Source organism: Thalassophryne amazonica, chromosome 15 (genome assembly GCF_902500255.1).
Source record: "Thalassophryne amazonica chromosome 15, fThaAma1.1, whole genome shotgun sequence".
NCBI lineage: Eukaryota > Metazoa > Chordata > Actinopteri > Batrachoidiformes > Batrachoididae > Thalassophryne > Thalassophryne amazonica.
In genome coordinates, this window is record NC_047117.1 from 18,785,004 (window position 1) to 18,801,223 (window position 16,220).

The following is a 16,220-nucleotide window of genomic DNA, read 5'->3' on the forward strand; positions in this document are numbered from 1 at the left end:
TTTATCTCCTTGTTTGTTCTCTTACTATGATCTAACAGGCAACACAGTGATTCATTTGGACAAAGCTTTAGCCAAGCTTTCACCTTCTGAATCAGTTGAAGGTACTAAATCAAAGAACTCCACCTGACTGCAGCATCTGCAAAAACCTAAACCATCGTGGAGCTCTGAAGTGAGAGTCTTGTTAAGGTGATGATGTTTGTTTTTGCCAGGAGAAGCAGCTGGTAATGATGGTTATTCTCAGATTGACACCCAGGAACTGCATCATCAGATCAAGGCCATCATGTCTGAGGTCATTCCCTTTCTGACGGTAAGATGACTAAATTGAGAAGCTGTATGTGGACATTGAGTCCTGCCAGTGGAGAATGGATTTGAATTACTTGTATGACTACATAACACTTTTGGAAAAAGCCCAAATGTCACTCACATTTCCATCAGACTATTGTTTATCCTTGTGTATCATAGCCTGAATCAAATCAAATGAGTCTACACCTACCTAAGCATGGGATACCAGTCCAACACAGATTACTTCCCCCTGCCAGGGACATAGCCCTCCCATCCCCCCTGAGCACCAGCATTTTTTTTCTCCTTGCAATTCCTCGAAATGAGAAGGGAGCGCTGGCAGCTGCCAGAAAAGAAAAAGAAAATGCAGTGGACGGCTGTTTTTAAGTGACCGCTCTGAACACTAGAAGTTGAAAATCTCAACTTTTCAGAGAGGTGCTGTGACATTGATGCAGCAGGTGTTAAGGCAAAAGAGAGGAGAGGATTGTTTTTGCTGATCTCTCACTCAAAATCTATCACAATAAAGAAAAAAAGTCATCTGTGAGAGGAGATTTCAATGCATTTCATTTATATGGCACCACATTACAACAAAGCTGCCTCGAGGCGCTTTGCACAAGTAAGGTCTAACCTTACCAACCCCTAGAGCCACCACACAGGTGACAGTGGTAAGGAAAAACTCCGTCTTATGATTTGAGGAAGAAACCTCAAGCAGACCAGACTTAAAAGGGTGGCCCTCTGCTTGTGCCATGCTACCAACACAGTTGACAATACAAATATACAGGAAATTTTGGGAGTCCATGTTGGTGTCCAGAATGGGAGGCTTGCAGAAAAACACACCCACTCCTACTTCTGGATGGTACCTCAAACAGAGAGAAAAACAGAATTAGGCAACAGAAAGATGACAAATTAGGTATAATTTGTCAGTATTAAGCAACAAGAAAAGCAGAAGAAATACTAAGGTGTCTTAGGGCCACTAGCCCTAAGCTTCACTAAAAGACCCAGACTTTAGATAAAGTTGAGGCCGTGACCCGCTCTGTTTACTAATAAAATTAATTTAAAGGGTAGGAAGCATAGTAACATACTATGCCAGTATGCTAGCCATACGAAAGGGAAAATAAGTACATCTTAAGTCTGGACTTGAAAGTTTCTACAGAATCTTTTTTTTATTGATGCAAGGAGATCATTCCACAAAGCATGTGCATGATGACCTGCAGACTTTTTATTCACACTAGGGACGCAAAGTAGTCCTGCACCATGAGAACACAGAATACTGGCCGGTACATAGGGTTTAATGAGGTCAGCTAAGTAGGGAGGTGCTAGTCCATGAATAATTTTATAGGTTAATAGCACAACCTTAAAATCTGATCTCACAGGAACAGGAAGCCAGTGCAGAGATGCCACAATGGGTGTAATGTGGTCAAACTTTCTGCTTCCTGTTCCTGTGAGATCAGATTTTAGGTCTGGCAGCAGCATTTTGAACTAGTTGGAGACCGCTAATGCTGGACTACAGTAAACCAGAAAACAAAAAATTGCAGTAGTCCAGTCTAGAAGAAACAAATGCATGAATCAGGGTTTCAGCATCAGCCATAGACAGGATACTATTGGTTCTTTGCTCTGGATGAGTATGTCTTATCACCATACTTTATAAGCTTATTGTTAGATATATAGCATCTTTAGCTGTGTTCATGTTGTGTATATTCCAAAACATAATTAACTTGCTAATATTTTGCATATATTTTTATTACTGAATTAAAAGGGCCATAAGGCTATCAGCAGATGGCCGTAGATGCTCCTCGGTGGGCACAACATTGTGAATGTGGCCAATTATCAATGGGAGTTTAATCAGTCTGTATTAACATTTCGTAATAACAGGAAAACATGGATGAGGTGTGTTCCATCCAGCTACTGACATCTTTGAGGCGCATGGTCCTCACTCTGACCCAACAAAATGAAGAGAGCAAAGAGTTTGTCTGCTTTTTCCACAGACAGCTGGGAAGCATCCTACAGGTACGACCTCTGCCGGAGTCACTGGCAGTCAGAGTTCAGAGGTGAGGAGAACCCAGGTCTTCCTGACGTTTTGTTCTCTTTATATTGCGCAGGAGGCTCTTAATAAATTTGTGGGTCGCACACTGAAGGAGTGTGGAGAGGACCTTCTAGTGGAGATCTCTGAGATCCTCTTCAATGAACTGGCCTTTTTTAAACTCATGCAAGACTTGGACAACCGCAGCAACATCACGTTGGCAGCGAAGCAAAAAAGCATGAAACCGGAAGAACAGTCCGGTAAAGCCAAAGAAATTCTGAAGGTAATTTTGTTTATTTTATTCTTAGTGTCTGTGTAATGAAGCTACATAGACTACATATTTGTTGTTGTTGATTGTCTCCATCTAGGAAACTGTGATGGCTGTGGGTGATAAATCTGTTTCCCCAGCCTATTCAGATGAAGATAAGGTCAACTAATTTGTTACGATAAAATGTTCAGTGTTTCATTAACTGAGTGATCAGTGTATAGTTACAGTTAATGCATTCTTACAGGACGAAGATGAGCTTGAACAAGGCAGTGATACTGCTCACAAGGAAGTGTACCTGCAGGCTGTGATGAAGAACAATGGGAGCAATGAATGTTCAGAGATCGATGAGGATGAAGGCAACAGGGAAGAAATGCGTCTTTCTATCAGTACGTGAAATTCTTACAACACATTTTACACACTGAGATGTTCAGTATAATTTGTTTTCACTGGTTTTATGCGGGTTTTTTGTTGACTTTTAATTTGACCATTATTTAAAGGCCTTTGAAACAATATTACGAGGTCTGTCAATAAAGTATCGGTCCTTTTTATTTTTTTTTAAGCTATATCGATTTGATTCATATGTTTTTACGTTAGACATGCTTGAACCCTCGTGCGCATGCGTGAGTTTTTCCACGCCTGTCGGTGACGTCATTTGCCTGTGAGCACGCCTTGTGGAAGGAGTAGTCCTGCCCCCTCATCGGATTTTCATTGTCTGGAAATGGCGGAATGATTTGGACTTTTTTTCCATCAGAATTTTTTCAGAAGCTGTTAGAGACTGGCACCTGGAAACCATTTGAAAAAGCATCAGCCATTTTCGGGCAGATTTCACGTTTAACAAGAGATTTTGTCATGGAAAGCCGCGCGGAGGCTTCATGTGTAACGACCGATTCGCTGTTTGAGCAAGACAAAGGAACACCTCCGTTTCGGCGTGTCATGGGACAAGTTGGGACAAGCCTATCTCGGCTTTCAGTGCTTACCAGTCCAGTAAGTATCAGAGAAATTGTGGAGAGCTGGGCATGTCCCAACTTGTCCCATGACACGCCGAAACGGAGGTGTTCCTTTGTCTTGCTCAAACAGCGAATCGGTCGTTACACATGAAGCCTCCGCGCGGCTTTCCATGACAAAATCTCTTGTTAAACGTGAAATCTGCCCGAAAATGGCTGATGTCCAGCTCTTGTGATAACCAGAGAAAGTGCACATGACGGTCTCGTATCCACAGAGCCATCAGCTTAGAAATGATCTGGTGTTTTCTGCCTCGTTGTCGCAGCTCGGAGCGCGGTGCGCCGAGCGTCTTTAAAGCTGTAGTAACACTCCTTATTCTCTGTGAAGCCTGTAAACTTTTCACTGAAAGCCACATAAATTTTTCAAATGGTTTCCAGGTGCCAGTCTCTAACAGCTTCTGAAAAAATTCTGATGGAAAAAAAAAGTCCAAATAATTCCCCCATTTCCTGACAATGAAAATCTGACGAAGGGGCGGGACCACTCCTTCCACAAGGTGTGCTCACAGGCGAATGACGTCACCGACAGGCGTGGAAAAACTCACACATGCGCACGAGGGTTCAAGCTTGTCTGACGTAAAAACATATGAATCAAATCCATATAGTTAATAAATAAATAAAAAGGACCGTTAATTTATTGACAGACCTCGTGCATGTAAATTAGTTCCCAGGACTGGGGTAGCTATTATGGCAGTGAAACCAGAGCAGAGAGAGACTTTTTGTATTTTGAAGAAGTGGCATCACACTGACACTTCAGCACAGTTAAGTACAGTCTCTGTGCTCTTTTATTATTATTAGTAGTAGTATTAGTATTAGTATTACTAGTATTATTATTATCTTTACCAAGGATGTCATATTTTCAGCTTTGATTGTCAGCAGGATAACTTAAAAATAATAATAATAATTAAAAAAAAATTGAGAAGGTTGACCTGAGGTAAAATATTTTATTGGAGATAAGGAGACTTCACTCCTGTTGGCAACAGGAGTGAAGTCAAAGTGAGTTATCTGTTTTTATTCTGATTTATTTATACAAAAAATATGGGGAGTTAAATCAGCCTGCACTGTTCTGTTCAGTTTATATCAAAGTTTGCCTGCACGTCTGTGTATTTTTTTCCATCTTTATAAGAATTTGGTGTTTGCATTTGCTCCACAAAGTTTTAAAACAATAAAATGATCACACTTTTCTTTATAGCAGTTCTGTCATTTCAGAAATGCAACAGAAACAACTACCAATCAGAAAAAGTTGGGATTATATGTAAAATGAAGACAAAAATAAAAATGTTGCACTATTCCCAGTTTCTTCACTCATAGAAGCCAAAAATTCTTCCAGAGTCCCTCACTCATCTCCTTCCAGCATGGACATTTTAGTTTTGAGAACTGCCTACCTGACACATATAAAGTACCACACTGTTTGTATTTCTGAATTATTGATGTAAATGAAGTCTAAGAAATAGTCATTGATTTGGAAATGTTCATGTTTTCATTCCCTGGTGTTTCTCAGAAAATGCTGCAGGCTATAAATTTGGGAAATTCCGTATGATCTGCTTAGTCAACTAATTGCAAAAATAATCGTTAACTAGTCAACTATCAAAATAGTCATTTGTGGCAGCCCTAAAGGTATGTCTTCTATAATATATTCCAGTTCTAAGGTAGAACTCTACTACTGTATACTAAGGTATATCTTAAAAAAAAAAAGAGAGAGTAGAGTTGAGCCACTTAGGTGCCTGGTCTTGAGAACCAGGTGTCAGATCCCGTTATTTTTTAGATACACGGCACACGCTCACCCTCTGAGTGTGTTTGTGTACTAAACCAGCTCTCCATCTCTGGGGTCCGACCTTCGTGTCTCCACGGGTATTACCCGGCAGGGCTGCACAAAGGCTGTTCAAGCTGGTGGCGAGGAGATTCGTCTAGCCGCTCACTGCCTCCATCCGGACGTCCACCCCGCTGAAGCTGATCTCGCAGCCCGGTCGAATAGCCTTCTCTGAAACCAGGATACGAACCGGCCACGCCTGTTAACGGCAGCTCTCCTCTTATGGATCAGGGCTCTTGGAATGTTGCTAGATTTTGAATTTAGTGACTCGTACAGCGAGTCCCCAGGATGCGTTATTTTCATTAAAAACCAGACTAACCTTTTAGAGCACTTTTTGATGTTGTACACCCAATAAACTTTAACTTTTACACCTTAAGAAGCATCAATAAATCCAATGTCCGAGCCTTAACACTTTAACTGCATGCTTGGAAATTTATTGCAGGTTTTGCAAGTGCCGACAACATAATCAAAATAGGTTATATGATGATAATTTCACAACAGTAATTCAAGTATAATTAGAATAATGATTGGCAGAGATTTTTGTTTTTAATTCAATAATACTGTCTGATCTTACTTTGACTGGACTGGATTGACTTCTTAACAATTTTTCTAGGAGTGAGGGAAGGAGGTTTTTGAGGTTAAAGTCCCCAGCTCGATGAACTTGATTTCTTCTTCATCAGCTATTAGTCGTTAGCTGACCATGATCCTTGTGTGATGTTGTAATCCTTCAGGAAATTAATCCACATAAGAGTTTATTCCTTCTTCAATCAACCAAAAGTTGATCTAATCCATTTTGGTATGCTGTGATGTTCCTTGAGAGAGAAAACGTTGAACCTTCCCCACTCAGACTTAAGGCCAGTGATTATTCTCCAATGCTCTGCTACTCCGTGACTGGACGGCCTGAGTGGGAGTTGAAATCTCTCTCAAATGATCTCTTATGGCTCCAATCCTCTCACTCCACGATTCCAATTGCTACTCACAAGATGGTCAAGTCTTGTGATCTCCTCGTAGCAGGGGAGAAGTGACAACAGCACCTCTCCCTGGAAGAATAACCCCGTTTCCTGGTGTTTCACAGTTTATATATGTGCTTGACTCTTGTTGTCCTCAGATGATCTTGGTTACTATGGGGATGCTGGTGACTCAAAACCTCCTCCCTTCTCCTTCCCTTACTGAAAGTCATCCACAGCCCTTTGCCAGTAACTTATTTCTCAAGTTCCTCTTTTCTGTTAACACTTCAGCTTTTCTGAGAATTCATTTTTCTAAATCATTTCTTTAGAATCACATCAATCATATTCAATCATTTCATTACAACTCTCTTTCACATAAAAACAATTCATATGATCATATACAAACATGTTCATTCCTTATTATTCATTTCATATTTTACCACATCTTAATCATTTGATCAGTTGTTTATCATCAGCTTTTCTTGCCTCGTTGCAACATCACTTCCCCTTTCTTTTCTGACTCTGCACTCTTTATGAAAAACAACTCATATAATCATTCATTTCACTTATTTGTAACATACTTTTTCTAATCAACTCTTAATTTTAGCACATTAATACTTCATTTGATCATACTTATTATATTAGAATCATTCTTAGACATATTCCATCGTCTTCACCACTGAGTTCATTCCGTGGGCCTCCCCATTTGTAATGGAAAAGTCCGGTATGACCTCACTTACTCCGGAAAAGTACCAAACACTGTCCAGTTTAATCCAACAGCATGTGTATTAATCCCATGGCACGTATTATATTCCAAGATGAAAACAAGCTGAAAGCAAGCTTAAAGTCATCTTCCCTGACACAGGGCTTGTAGGTTGAAAAGCTTTTTTATCCCATGGGATAAAAATCAGCTTTTTTATATCCCATTGTGCTTGATTTCAGTTGATTAGGCTATAAAAAAGAGTATGTGCATGTGAGTGACATCCTGCGTGCGTGTGGCGTGATAAATCTGTTTTGTTTTGTTTTTTGTTTTGTTTTTTTTTCGTTTTTTGAGCGTACACAAGTTTTTAATAGGAATTCCACACAAGTCTTTGTAAATGAGGCCCCAGCTGTCTTGTGTGGTTCTTGTGCTTTTTCTGAGATTACACAGGTAAAATTTAAGCCTGGTTTCTGTAGATTTTGATTGCTTTATTGTTCTACCTGATGATAAAGTGCTCTTTATATTCTAGTATCTGCACTCTGGCTGTTGGCCTCAGGGAAACATTTTTTTAAAATTGTTCATAAGTACACAGGCTCCTGCAGAGACTTGTCAGACGTCATCGTGCTCCTGACCGTGCCGTCCGTCTTTGCACAGCTCAGAATGATGAGTGAAATCTTGGTGTTCAGTTGAATCATCCTTTAAGAAATGAAAAGTGTGGCACAGTGTGAAGCTGGATAGAGCAGGTTCTCCTGAAGAACCGAGGGGTGGTGCAAGATGGAGAATAGTGAGGGAAGCCACCACAACACAGATGATGATGTGATTTGAGAGACTATACTTTCTGGTTAATTGAGATACTTGTGACCTCACTTTTTGCAGGTCTCTCCAAAGCAGAGACCCAGGCTCTGACGAGCTATGGCAGCGGAGAGGATGAAAACGAGGAGGAGGAGATGGAGGATTTTGAGACTGGTCCTGTCGAAGTTCAAACCTCCTTGCAGGTCTCTGCTGATGGTCAGGTGGAGCAGGAGGTGAGTGCTGTGCTGAAAATACAATCCTGACTTGAATCGTTTTGCTGTTTTCTTGTTGTCATTGGTGTGATTGTTACACCTCAGGGAGCAGCATGCAGTGAGACAAAGGAGACCAAAACTGAACAGGAAGGTTCACAGAGTGATGACGGTAACTGCTTCAAGATATGTGTAAAGGATAAGTTTTCTTTTGTTTTGTTTTTTAAAGGCTGTGTTGCACAGATTTCATAACAACTCAGATTTGGGCTGTTAGAGGTCATGTGGAGATATACCTGTATTAATTTGTGCATATCTGTGCACAGTCTATATGCCACTCAAAACGAACAGCGACAGGGACTGCCGAAAACAAAGCACTCATTTTTCTGAATGTTTCAAACAGTGTGTACGTCTGAGCAAACAGTTCAGTGGGTAAATCATTGAAAACTCAGTATTTTAATGGTGTTCATGTCCATAGTGATTCTATGTTGATGTGTGGCCACAGCTGAGAGTAAATTATTTTAAGGTTTGGAAAAGTGCTGTTAGAGCTCTGCTGTTTATTCTGTTTAAGACATTTAGGTTAGCTGAATTGGAAACTTCAAAAATTGTCCAGGTCTCCCTTGTTAAAGAGATCTCGATCTCAGTTGGACTAGCCTGGTTAAATCTAGCAAAATTTTACAGCAAATTTTCAGAAATGAGAGTTCGATCTGATTAATTAACAAACTTTTAATGTAAGGTTGCTTTAAAAAGTGAATCTGTGTTCAAGAGCGATGATTTTTTTTTTTTCTTGTCAATTCACAAATGTCAGTGTATTGATTTATTTTGTTTTGATAAATATGTGGTTTGAGACCCATTGCTCATCTGTGATGCTCTGTCGTCTCACATGCATTCTACTTGTTCTTGTCTAGCAGAGGTAGATAGGTCCGATGGCGTTGTAGGTTCTGCTGTAGAAGAACCTGCTATGGTGACGTGCCAGAGTACTGATAGTAGTAAAGATGGAGCAGGTGCTCTCTCTGAAGGAGACGCTGCAGCCTTGCATGGTCAGGATGTCCCGAAGGATTCCACCACCATGAGTAGTCCTGACACCGACTCACCCGTCATGATCAATGTAGATGTAAGACCAAAATTGCAAACACCATTTGTATTTAAAAACCAGTTCAGTGTGCCTTTATTAAATGTATAATTGTTTCAATTACAACAGTGAAGCTTCTTTCTCAAATAAAATCATCATTACTTTGGTGTCATTGATGAAGGAGGTGGGCTCTGGGAACACCAGCCAGAAATCTGACGAGGAGGACTTCGTTAAGGTGGATGACTTACCACTGCAGCTTACAGTCATGTGCGAGGTACCAGCTAATCAAAAAAATGTTTTGGTGTTTTATTTGCAGAACTTGAGCTTGTTAATTTAGTCACCAATACTGTGACTTAAATGACCTGCTGTGTGAGTGTGACACTTTTATTAAACAAGCAGAGACATTAGACTGGTTTTGAATGGGATATATTTATACTGTGTTTATGCGTTTTAGGGACCCAGGGTTGAGCACAAGGCTACCCACTTTTTTTTTTGTTTTGTTTTGGTTTTTTTTTTTTGAAGAAAGTTGGTTAAACACCACCCAAAATTCGAGTTTGCCACCTAAAATAAATGAATTATGTGACCCCCAACACATTGTAAAAAGCAAAAAAAAAATAAATAAATCATGAATTAGCACTCTTTTCTCATCTTTTTTCCCCAGTCTGACTTGTGATGATGTCATCTGTTTGACTTGTGGTTTTATTTTGAAAGACTCTTGTACAAGAAAAAGGAAGTGTTCCCAAACAATGGCTAGCTTTGCAGCCCCACTTCACTGACTGATCAAGGAAACATATCAGTTTGTGTTCATTTTTGTCAGAAAAAAAAAAAATCCTTTTTACATCCACAAAATCAGTTTCTTGTCAGCTGATGTCTGCAAAGTTCATCAAAGTTTTGTGCATGTTCAGGCTTTGCACGAAGATCAAGCGGAGAGCTTTCCCGCTGCCTGCACATTTGTTTGCTGTTTTGAGTGTGAGCACACGCAGTGCTTCTGGACTCGAACACAGAGAAAACTAACTTTGTGTGTTGACAGTTATCGACACTTCAGTGAGAGGCTGACGGAAAATTATGGATGTTTTAACAAGGAGGAAAAATGGATGGCAACAAAAAGATAATTTAACTGCAGAGTTGCCTGGATTTAAACTAGGAACTTTTGAAGCCTCCACAAGAGCCAGTTTTCTGCTTTAATATTAATGTTGTGCAAAATGTTAAAGTGAAGTAAATTATTGTCCGTGTGGTTAACATTGAAAACTGACTTTTTTATTCTGAGTTTAAAAAGTAGTTCAGGCACCAGACATCAGCTGGCAAGGAACACATTTAATAAATGACCAAAGGATAGGACAAAACAGACACAGACAGGTGATTTATTCATTATTTGTGAGGAAATCAGACATTTTATTGAAACGGGTGGTCTGACAAACGTAATATTTGGCCATGTTTGTGCAAACACCCTTTCAAGCAGAATGTCGCACAGAATGCTCAGGACACTCAGACACAGAAATATGGTAGATCTTTGTTGCTGATGTGAACAAAACTCAAGTTCTGAGTTATGTCACAAAGATCTACAAATACCCCAAAAGTGAGACTAATCTACAAATACCCCAAAATAAGACTAACATACAATAAGATAATGGGAAATACTGTTTCAGGAAAAAAATAATTGAACATGTAGGTCCAAAGTAATGCTGTTTGATTTTTATTGCTGTTTTGTGTATTTGTTGTGGCGTTAGGAGGCTCTTCAGAAGAGATTAGAGGAGGAGCAGCAGAACAACAACCTGTGTGTGGAGATCCTCAGTGGGAACTCAGACTCGCTGACGGGTCTTGTGGGGAACGCAGAGGCACTGAAAGAACCAGGTATGTGTTATAATGACTTGTGTGTGACTCTTTGTGTGTGCAGATATGACCATATGTAAAATTAGTACATTTAGAGTGAACTGTAGATTTTTTTTTTTTTTTTCTTTTTCAGAAACTGTTGCCCAGAATGAAGAGTGAGGGGCGGGGAGGGGAGTATTACAGATGTCTAAACCTCATATTTGCACCAACACTATGCTTACCCATTAAATCGGTTCAGGATGTAGGATTGTTGATGAATTTGTTAATGGAGTAACGGCTCATATTATGGGTCACAAGGTAGCAATGACACACATACAGCAAATGTGACTAAATATCTACACACACGGTTCATCGTATTCCTGAATGTGATGTGATTTGTTAAGTTAGGCTGGGGTTTTCTCTTTGCTGCTGATTACAGACAGTCTTTGACTCTTTATTGTCCTGAGCATCCTGCTGAGGCTGTTGTTCTCTCTTAGCTTAGCTACGGTTTAAGGCTGCACCACACTTGATCACATAGCCTGTCCATCCGTGTGACTGACATCACAAAACTCTCTGCATGTAAGGGCAGATTAATTTGAAATTAAACAGCCTGTCATTATGGAAATGACATGATTCAAAGCTACTGCAGGATAAGTCTTTTTGGGGGGGGTCCTGAGAAATTAAGAAAGTATAGCACCCTGTGTTGCGGCACCTTAGCTCTGCTGACCAGTCAACAATAAAAACAGGCACAGCTGGGATTTTAGTGCCTTGTTTTGTTTTAAACCTCAGCTCTGTAGGACAAGGTAACTGAAAATTGGTCACAACAAAGATGAGATTTTGAACCTGTCCACCAGTAATAGTTTCCATGGTGATGGCTTTGTTCATCCCTCCCCCAAATATAGCTTGTAATAGTGCAGCAGATAACTGAAACAATCCTGCAAATGGTGATAGAAGCACCAAATTCAGCACAAATACTCCTTAGACACTACTGTTTTGAGAGAAAAAAAAAAAACAATAATTGGCCGCTTGAATTTTCAGTAGGCAGCCAGGTAGCGGTCAATTGAAGAATTATACAGGGTTCAAAATTTAAGGATGCTCCAATCATATTGAAAACTATACCACATTATTTGTCTGATGATAAACATTCCAAAAAGGTATAATTTGGACCATCTATGACTGAATGTTGTGAGATAAAAACAGCAAGAGTGGTGACAAAGATCAATTTCAGTTTGTACAGGGGTCAAAAGTCAAAGTTGCGTGGTGCAAATTATTGGTTGAGCTAATAGGATTAATAAATGAAATCATTAATTAATTAATAGATTTGACTGTCTTGAATGCTTGGTCTCCAAAGTAAGTTCAAACAATGTCAACGTCTATTGGATTTTGACATGTGACATATGTTACCCCTTAACGTGATAACTTTTTAACGTGAAACCTTTTTTTGGAGTTTTTATGATCAGACAAGTGATGCGGTCTAGTTTAAAATATGATTTAATCTTGACCCCTACCAGCTGCCTATTGAAAATTCAAGTGGCCAATTTTTTTCTTTTCTTTCCCTTTTCTTTTTTTCAAAAGAGTAATGTCTAAGGAGAATTTGTGCCAGATTTGGTGCGTCTATCACTATTTGCAGGATTCCTCTGTAAATATTCTGTTGTCTGCTACGCTATAAACAGGATACCTAGAGACAGTTGCCCCACTTGGTCAGTGGGTGCTTCAACAAGCGCTCTCACATGAAATGTCACACGATTGTAATGTGGTACTACACCGCACAGTAACACAGGCTTAAATCTGCAAACTTTAAGCTGTAGTTAAGTTACAGAGCACAGCCAACGCCAGATAATCTTTAGTCTCATTCTGTTTTCTGTGATCACTTTGGAATGAGTTGTAGATTTTAGAGTTTAGTTTGTTTCAGCTGTACACTGCTGTACAGGTTATCATTTGAGGACTTTATTTCTAAGAGTTACAGTAAGATGAAAGTTTAGCTGCTACCTGAGTCACTTCAGACTGCTTCTTCTCTTTGAATCCTTTCTGTTGATTAATTTTCACACATCTGTATGATGTGTTTGTGTTGACGGTTAGTCTCATGTTCACTGTTGACTACATAAGTTTTAAATAATAAAATGCTTTGAACTTCTGAAAAATGGTGGTCTGTTGTAAATGTTTGCTTGTAATTAGAAACCGTCTTACTCAACATGAAGTTTGACTTGACCTTCAAGTTGGATATTTCTGCTCCCCAAATGGGGGAGTTAAAGGGTGTGTAGGACTCTCAAGCTGTCCCTCCATGAATTTTGTAAGTGTAACTCATCTTAAGCCTGTTGGTGTGTTCCTACATTTAACTGAAATTTCTGATCCATACAACCAATGATTTATAAAGGAAAATCATGAAATTTTCAGGGGTTCCAAAATGTTTGCATACATCTATATATGGATAAACAGGCCTGTTCAGCTCATCATTAGAGGTTGACTAGTTTAAATCAAGTATTTAATCACAAAAAATTTTACTCCCATAGATACAGAAAAATCTATGCAAAGAAAATAGTATAGCAGAGAGTAAATTAAACTTTGGACATTGTCTGGGAAGAATCACCTTTTTGTACTGGTGTGGATCAGTATTTTTACTTTTGCTCACTTATGCCACTTTCTGTATGCATTATGTTTAATATAATTATTGATCACATAAAAGCACAAAAAGTAGTAGTAGTAAAATAATAGTAATTCTCCTGTGAGAAAGAAAGGACTCAAAAGTGGTTTTCAGGAGGTAGTAAGGTAGTAAGCTGGAGAACTGACATGAAGTCTGTTTCCTGTTGTCAGCAGATTTCTATGTTATGTGGAAAACACCAGTACTTGAAGGTTTTACAAATATTCCAGTCTGAGTTGAAGACTGATTTACAAAAGGTTGAATCAAACATTTGTCCCAATATATACAGCAATACAAGATTCCTAATACAGGGAGCACAGAATAAACTTTTTGTGTGCCAACCTTAGAATTTACTTTTTTTAGAGAGCATCACATTCCTGATTGGATGGATGATGGAAAATCTGAAGACTTTCAGGGACACATTGTCCACACAAATGTACTTAAGCAGTAAAGCAAAATGATGATGATTTTTATTATCATTATTACAGCAGACCTGTTCATAAAATTGCCATGTCATACTGCAACACACCCTAGGCTTCTGTAATTTCACTTGCTTCCAGTTCTTTGAATTTCCCCCCTAAACTTTCCTTTTAAATTTTTCTACTTTTCTTTGCAATTTATATCCACCAAGTGTTTATTTGCGCTTGAACGAGAAACATGATACTTGGTGCGAAGAACTGGAGCACACTGCTGAGTAAATGCGCCAAATTCTACGTTTTACTATCAGGCTGTATGGGTTGCTGTAAACTTGGATTGCAGAACAGCGCCTCAAGGTGGATAGTGGCCAATACTGGTATGACGCTGATGTCACTAATGGCCCTCTGATGATAAAAGTTGCTAAATTCTACTCATTGATTCCTGTGTCAAACCTGACCGCTCTGTGCAATGAAAGCAAGAATTTGACATCAAAAAAGGTATAAAGAGAAGACAAAAAAAGGTTAAGGCTATAAGAATTAACTGATGCTGTAAATCACAAATGACCGGACAGCAATTTTTTTGAGCGTATAGTGTAGCCAGTATTCAGTGTTTTTTGGCAACAGCAAATCTGGGTTCGGTAAATATATTATGTTGATTTTATTCTTTATTGGTTACATTTTCTGTTGCTTATGCTAGCTTGTCTTTCTCAAAATGCTCAGAGCAACTCTGAGCAGTTTGAGTCAAAAATAAAACTACCTGAAAGGACAATACCAGGTAGTTTTATTTTTTTATTATAAAAGGGTTCAGTTTTAGTTAGACGGGGTTCCTGCTCACAGCGCCTGACAGCTCCCCAGAGCTTCCCCCTGCCGCTGCATGTTATCCTCGTTGTGGTGCTTCTCCCGGACCCAGTGGTGTCTGTGTTGTTGTAATTCCTGATTCTCCGGCCTCTCCTCCCATACACTGCTCTCTGCACCACACAGCTCAAGATGCCGCTCCCCCCTTTCTGCCAAACTCCACTGTCTTTTATTGGCGACTTTCCATGCCATGCCCTAGGTGCGTTGATTACAGGTGATGTCAGACTAAACAGCATCAGGTGCTTTTGGGGCTGCCGTGGCAACAACTGGGGAGGCAGAACTCAAAGGCCCAGCAAATGAAGCAAAACAAATTAAAGCCCTCCCCAGGGCTTGATTACCTGTGCACGTCCCGATTGTGTCCCCCTTGAGCCAAACCCTGCCCCCCCCAATATCCTGTTCGGGGTGCGCAAAGGAAATATTGCAATGTGCAATGTCTGCGGCACACAATCGTGCACTTGCCATGAACATTGCGCAGTCACACAGAATACAGCATCTGTCACAGCGAGTCAGTGCGTCTCTGTGAGGTGCACTGTGGCCATCTGGACAGGGTCTAACAGCCATGATAACATGATAATACAGATAAATCCTCTGACGTGAGGTGGACTGACACTGGATGTGTGAGTACATGCTCATTCTGGACTTTATACCCTGATCACAGGCACTGTGCCTCAGCACGTCATGTGGATGAGGCCCCATATTTCATGTCACCAAGGTTAGAGGTACGGTTGTTGTACAAGACACAATAAGAGTGACTGGTTAGGTATGATGTCAACGATGCAAGGACATTCCCAGTAATCCCAAAAGGATTCTCCAGCCTATCAAGTCGAATAGGATGATCCACCGCATCAAATGCATTGAGTGTGAAAGAAACTCAAAATGATGTGATGTAACACTTCAAAACATCACAATTCATTGCCTCAGTTACACTGAGTAGAGATCACGTAAAACAACTTACCGCAGTGAAATGAGTTTTACATTGGATATTGATAGACATTCGCTCCGGTTTACCCTTTTCTTTGCTCCAGTGCAACTCTGAGCAAGCCACGCCAACATTTCAAGTGCGCATGCGGAGATGGTAGATGGCTACGGCGCGTACCGACTTCCTGTTTTCAAAATAAAAAGGTGCGATATTCAAACCATATATATTGTTTAAAGCTACTGAGAAGCTATTGAGCTAAAATGCTAATATTTACATTTTAAATTAATTAAAAATATGAACAGATTTAAAATGCAAAAACAAGAGGTGTAGCTCATGCAGCCAGTGGAGTACTATGATTCCACACTGATTTTGAGTCAGCTGATCACATAACCTGGAAGCTATTGAGCTAAAATGCTAATATTTGGATGAGCTCCTTGGTAAAGCTCTTTGTTTGGATTTAATCAACAAAACACTGGAAGAACACTGCAAGA

At 39.8% G+C, this 16,220-nt stretch overlaps 1 protein-coding gene across 2 annotated transcripts in view; it reads left to right on the top strand.

Annotated features, from left to right (window-relative positions):
- Positions 1 to 11,240, top strand: part of pcm1 (pericentriolar material 1) — a 53,637-nt gene extending 42,397 nt beyond the window's left edge. Inside the window, exons 28-39 of one of the 2 annotated variants that reach the window (XM_034187707.1) lie at positions 39 to 101; positions 210 to 307; positions 2,152 to 2,286; positions 2,379 to 2,582; positions 2,668 to 2,727; positions 2,812 to 2,953; positions 7,899 to 8,047; positions 8,132 to 8,195; positions 8,929 to 9,134; positions 9,274 to 9,366; positions 10,820 to 10,943; positions 11,056 to 11,240. In XM_034187707.1, the coding sequence (XP_034043598.1) occupies positions 39 to 101; positions 210 to 307; positions 2,152 to 2,286; positions 2,379 to 2,582; positions 2,668 to 2,727; positions 2,812 to 2,953; positions 7,899 to 8,047; positions 8,132 to 8,195; positions 8,929 to 9,134; positions 9,274 to 9,366; positions 10,820 to 10,943; positions 11,056 to 11,081 (1,364 nt within the window). In that variant the 3' untranslated portion in view covers positions 11,082 to 11,240. The remainder of the gene's footprint in view (positions 1 to 38; positions 102 to 209; positions 308 to 2,151; positions 2,287 to 2,378; positions 2,583 to 2,667; positions 2,728 to 2,811; positions 2,954 to 7,898; positions 8,048 to 8,131; positions 8,196 to 8,928; positions 9,135 to 9,273; positions 9,367 to 10,819; positions 10,944 to 11,055) is intronic. The other variant, XM_034187708.1, reaches the window with a different exon arrangement.
- Positions 11,241 to 16,220: the final 4,980 nt, after the last annotated feature.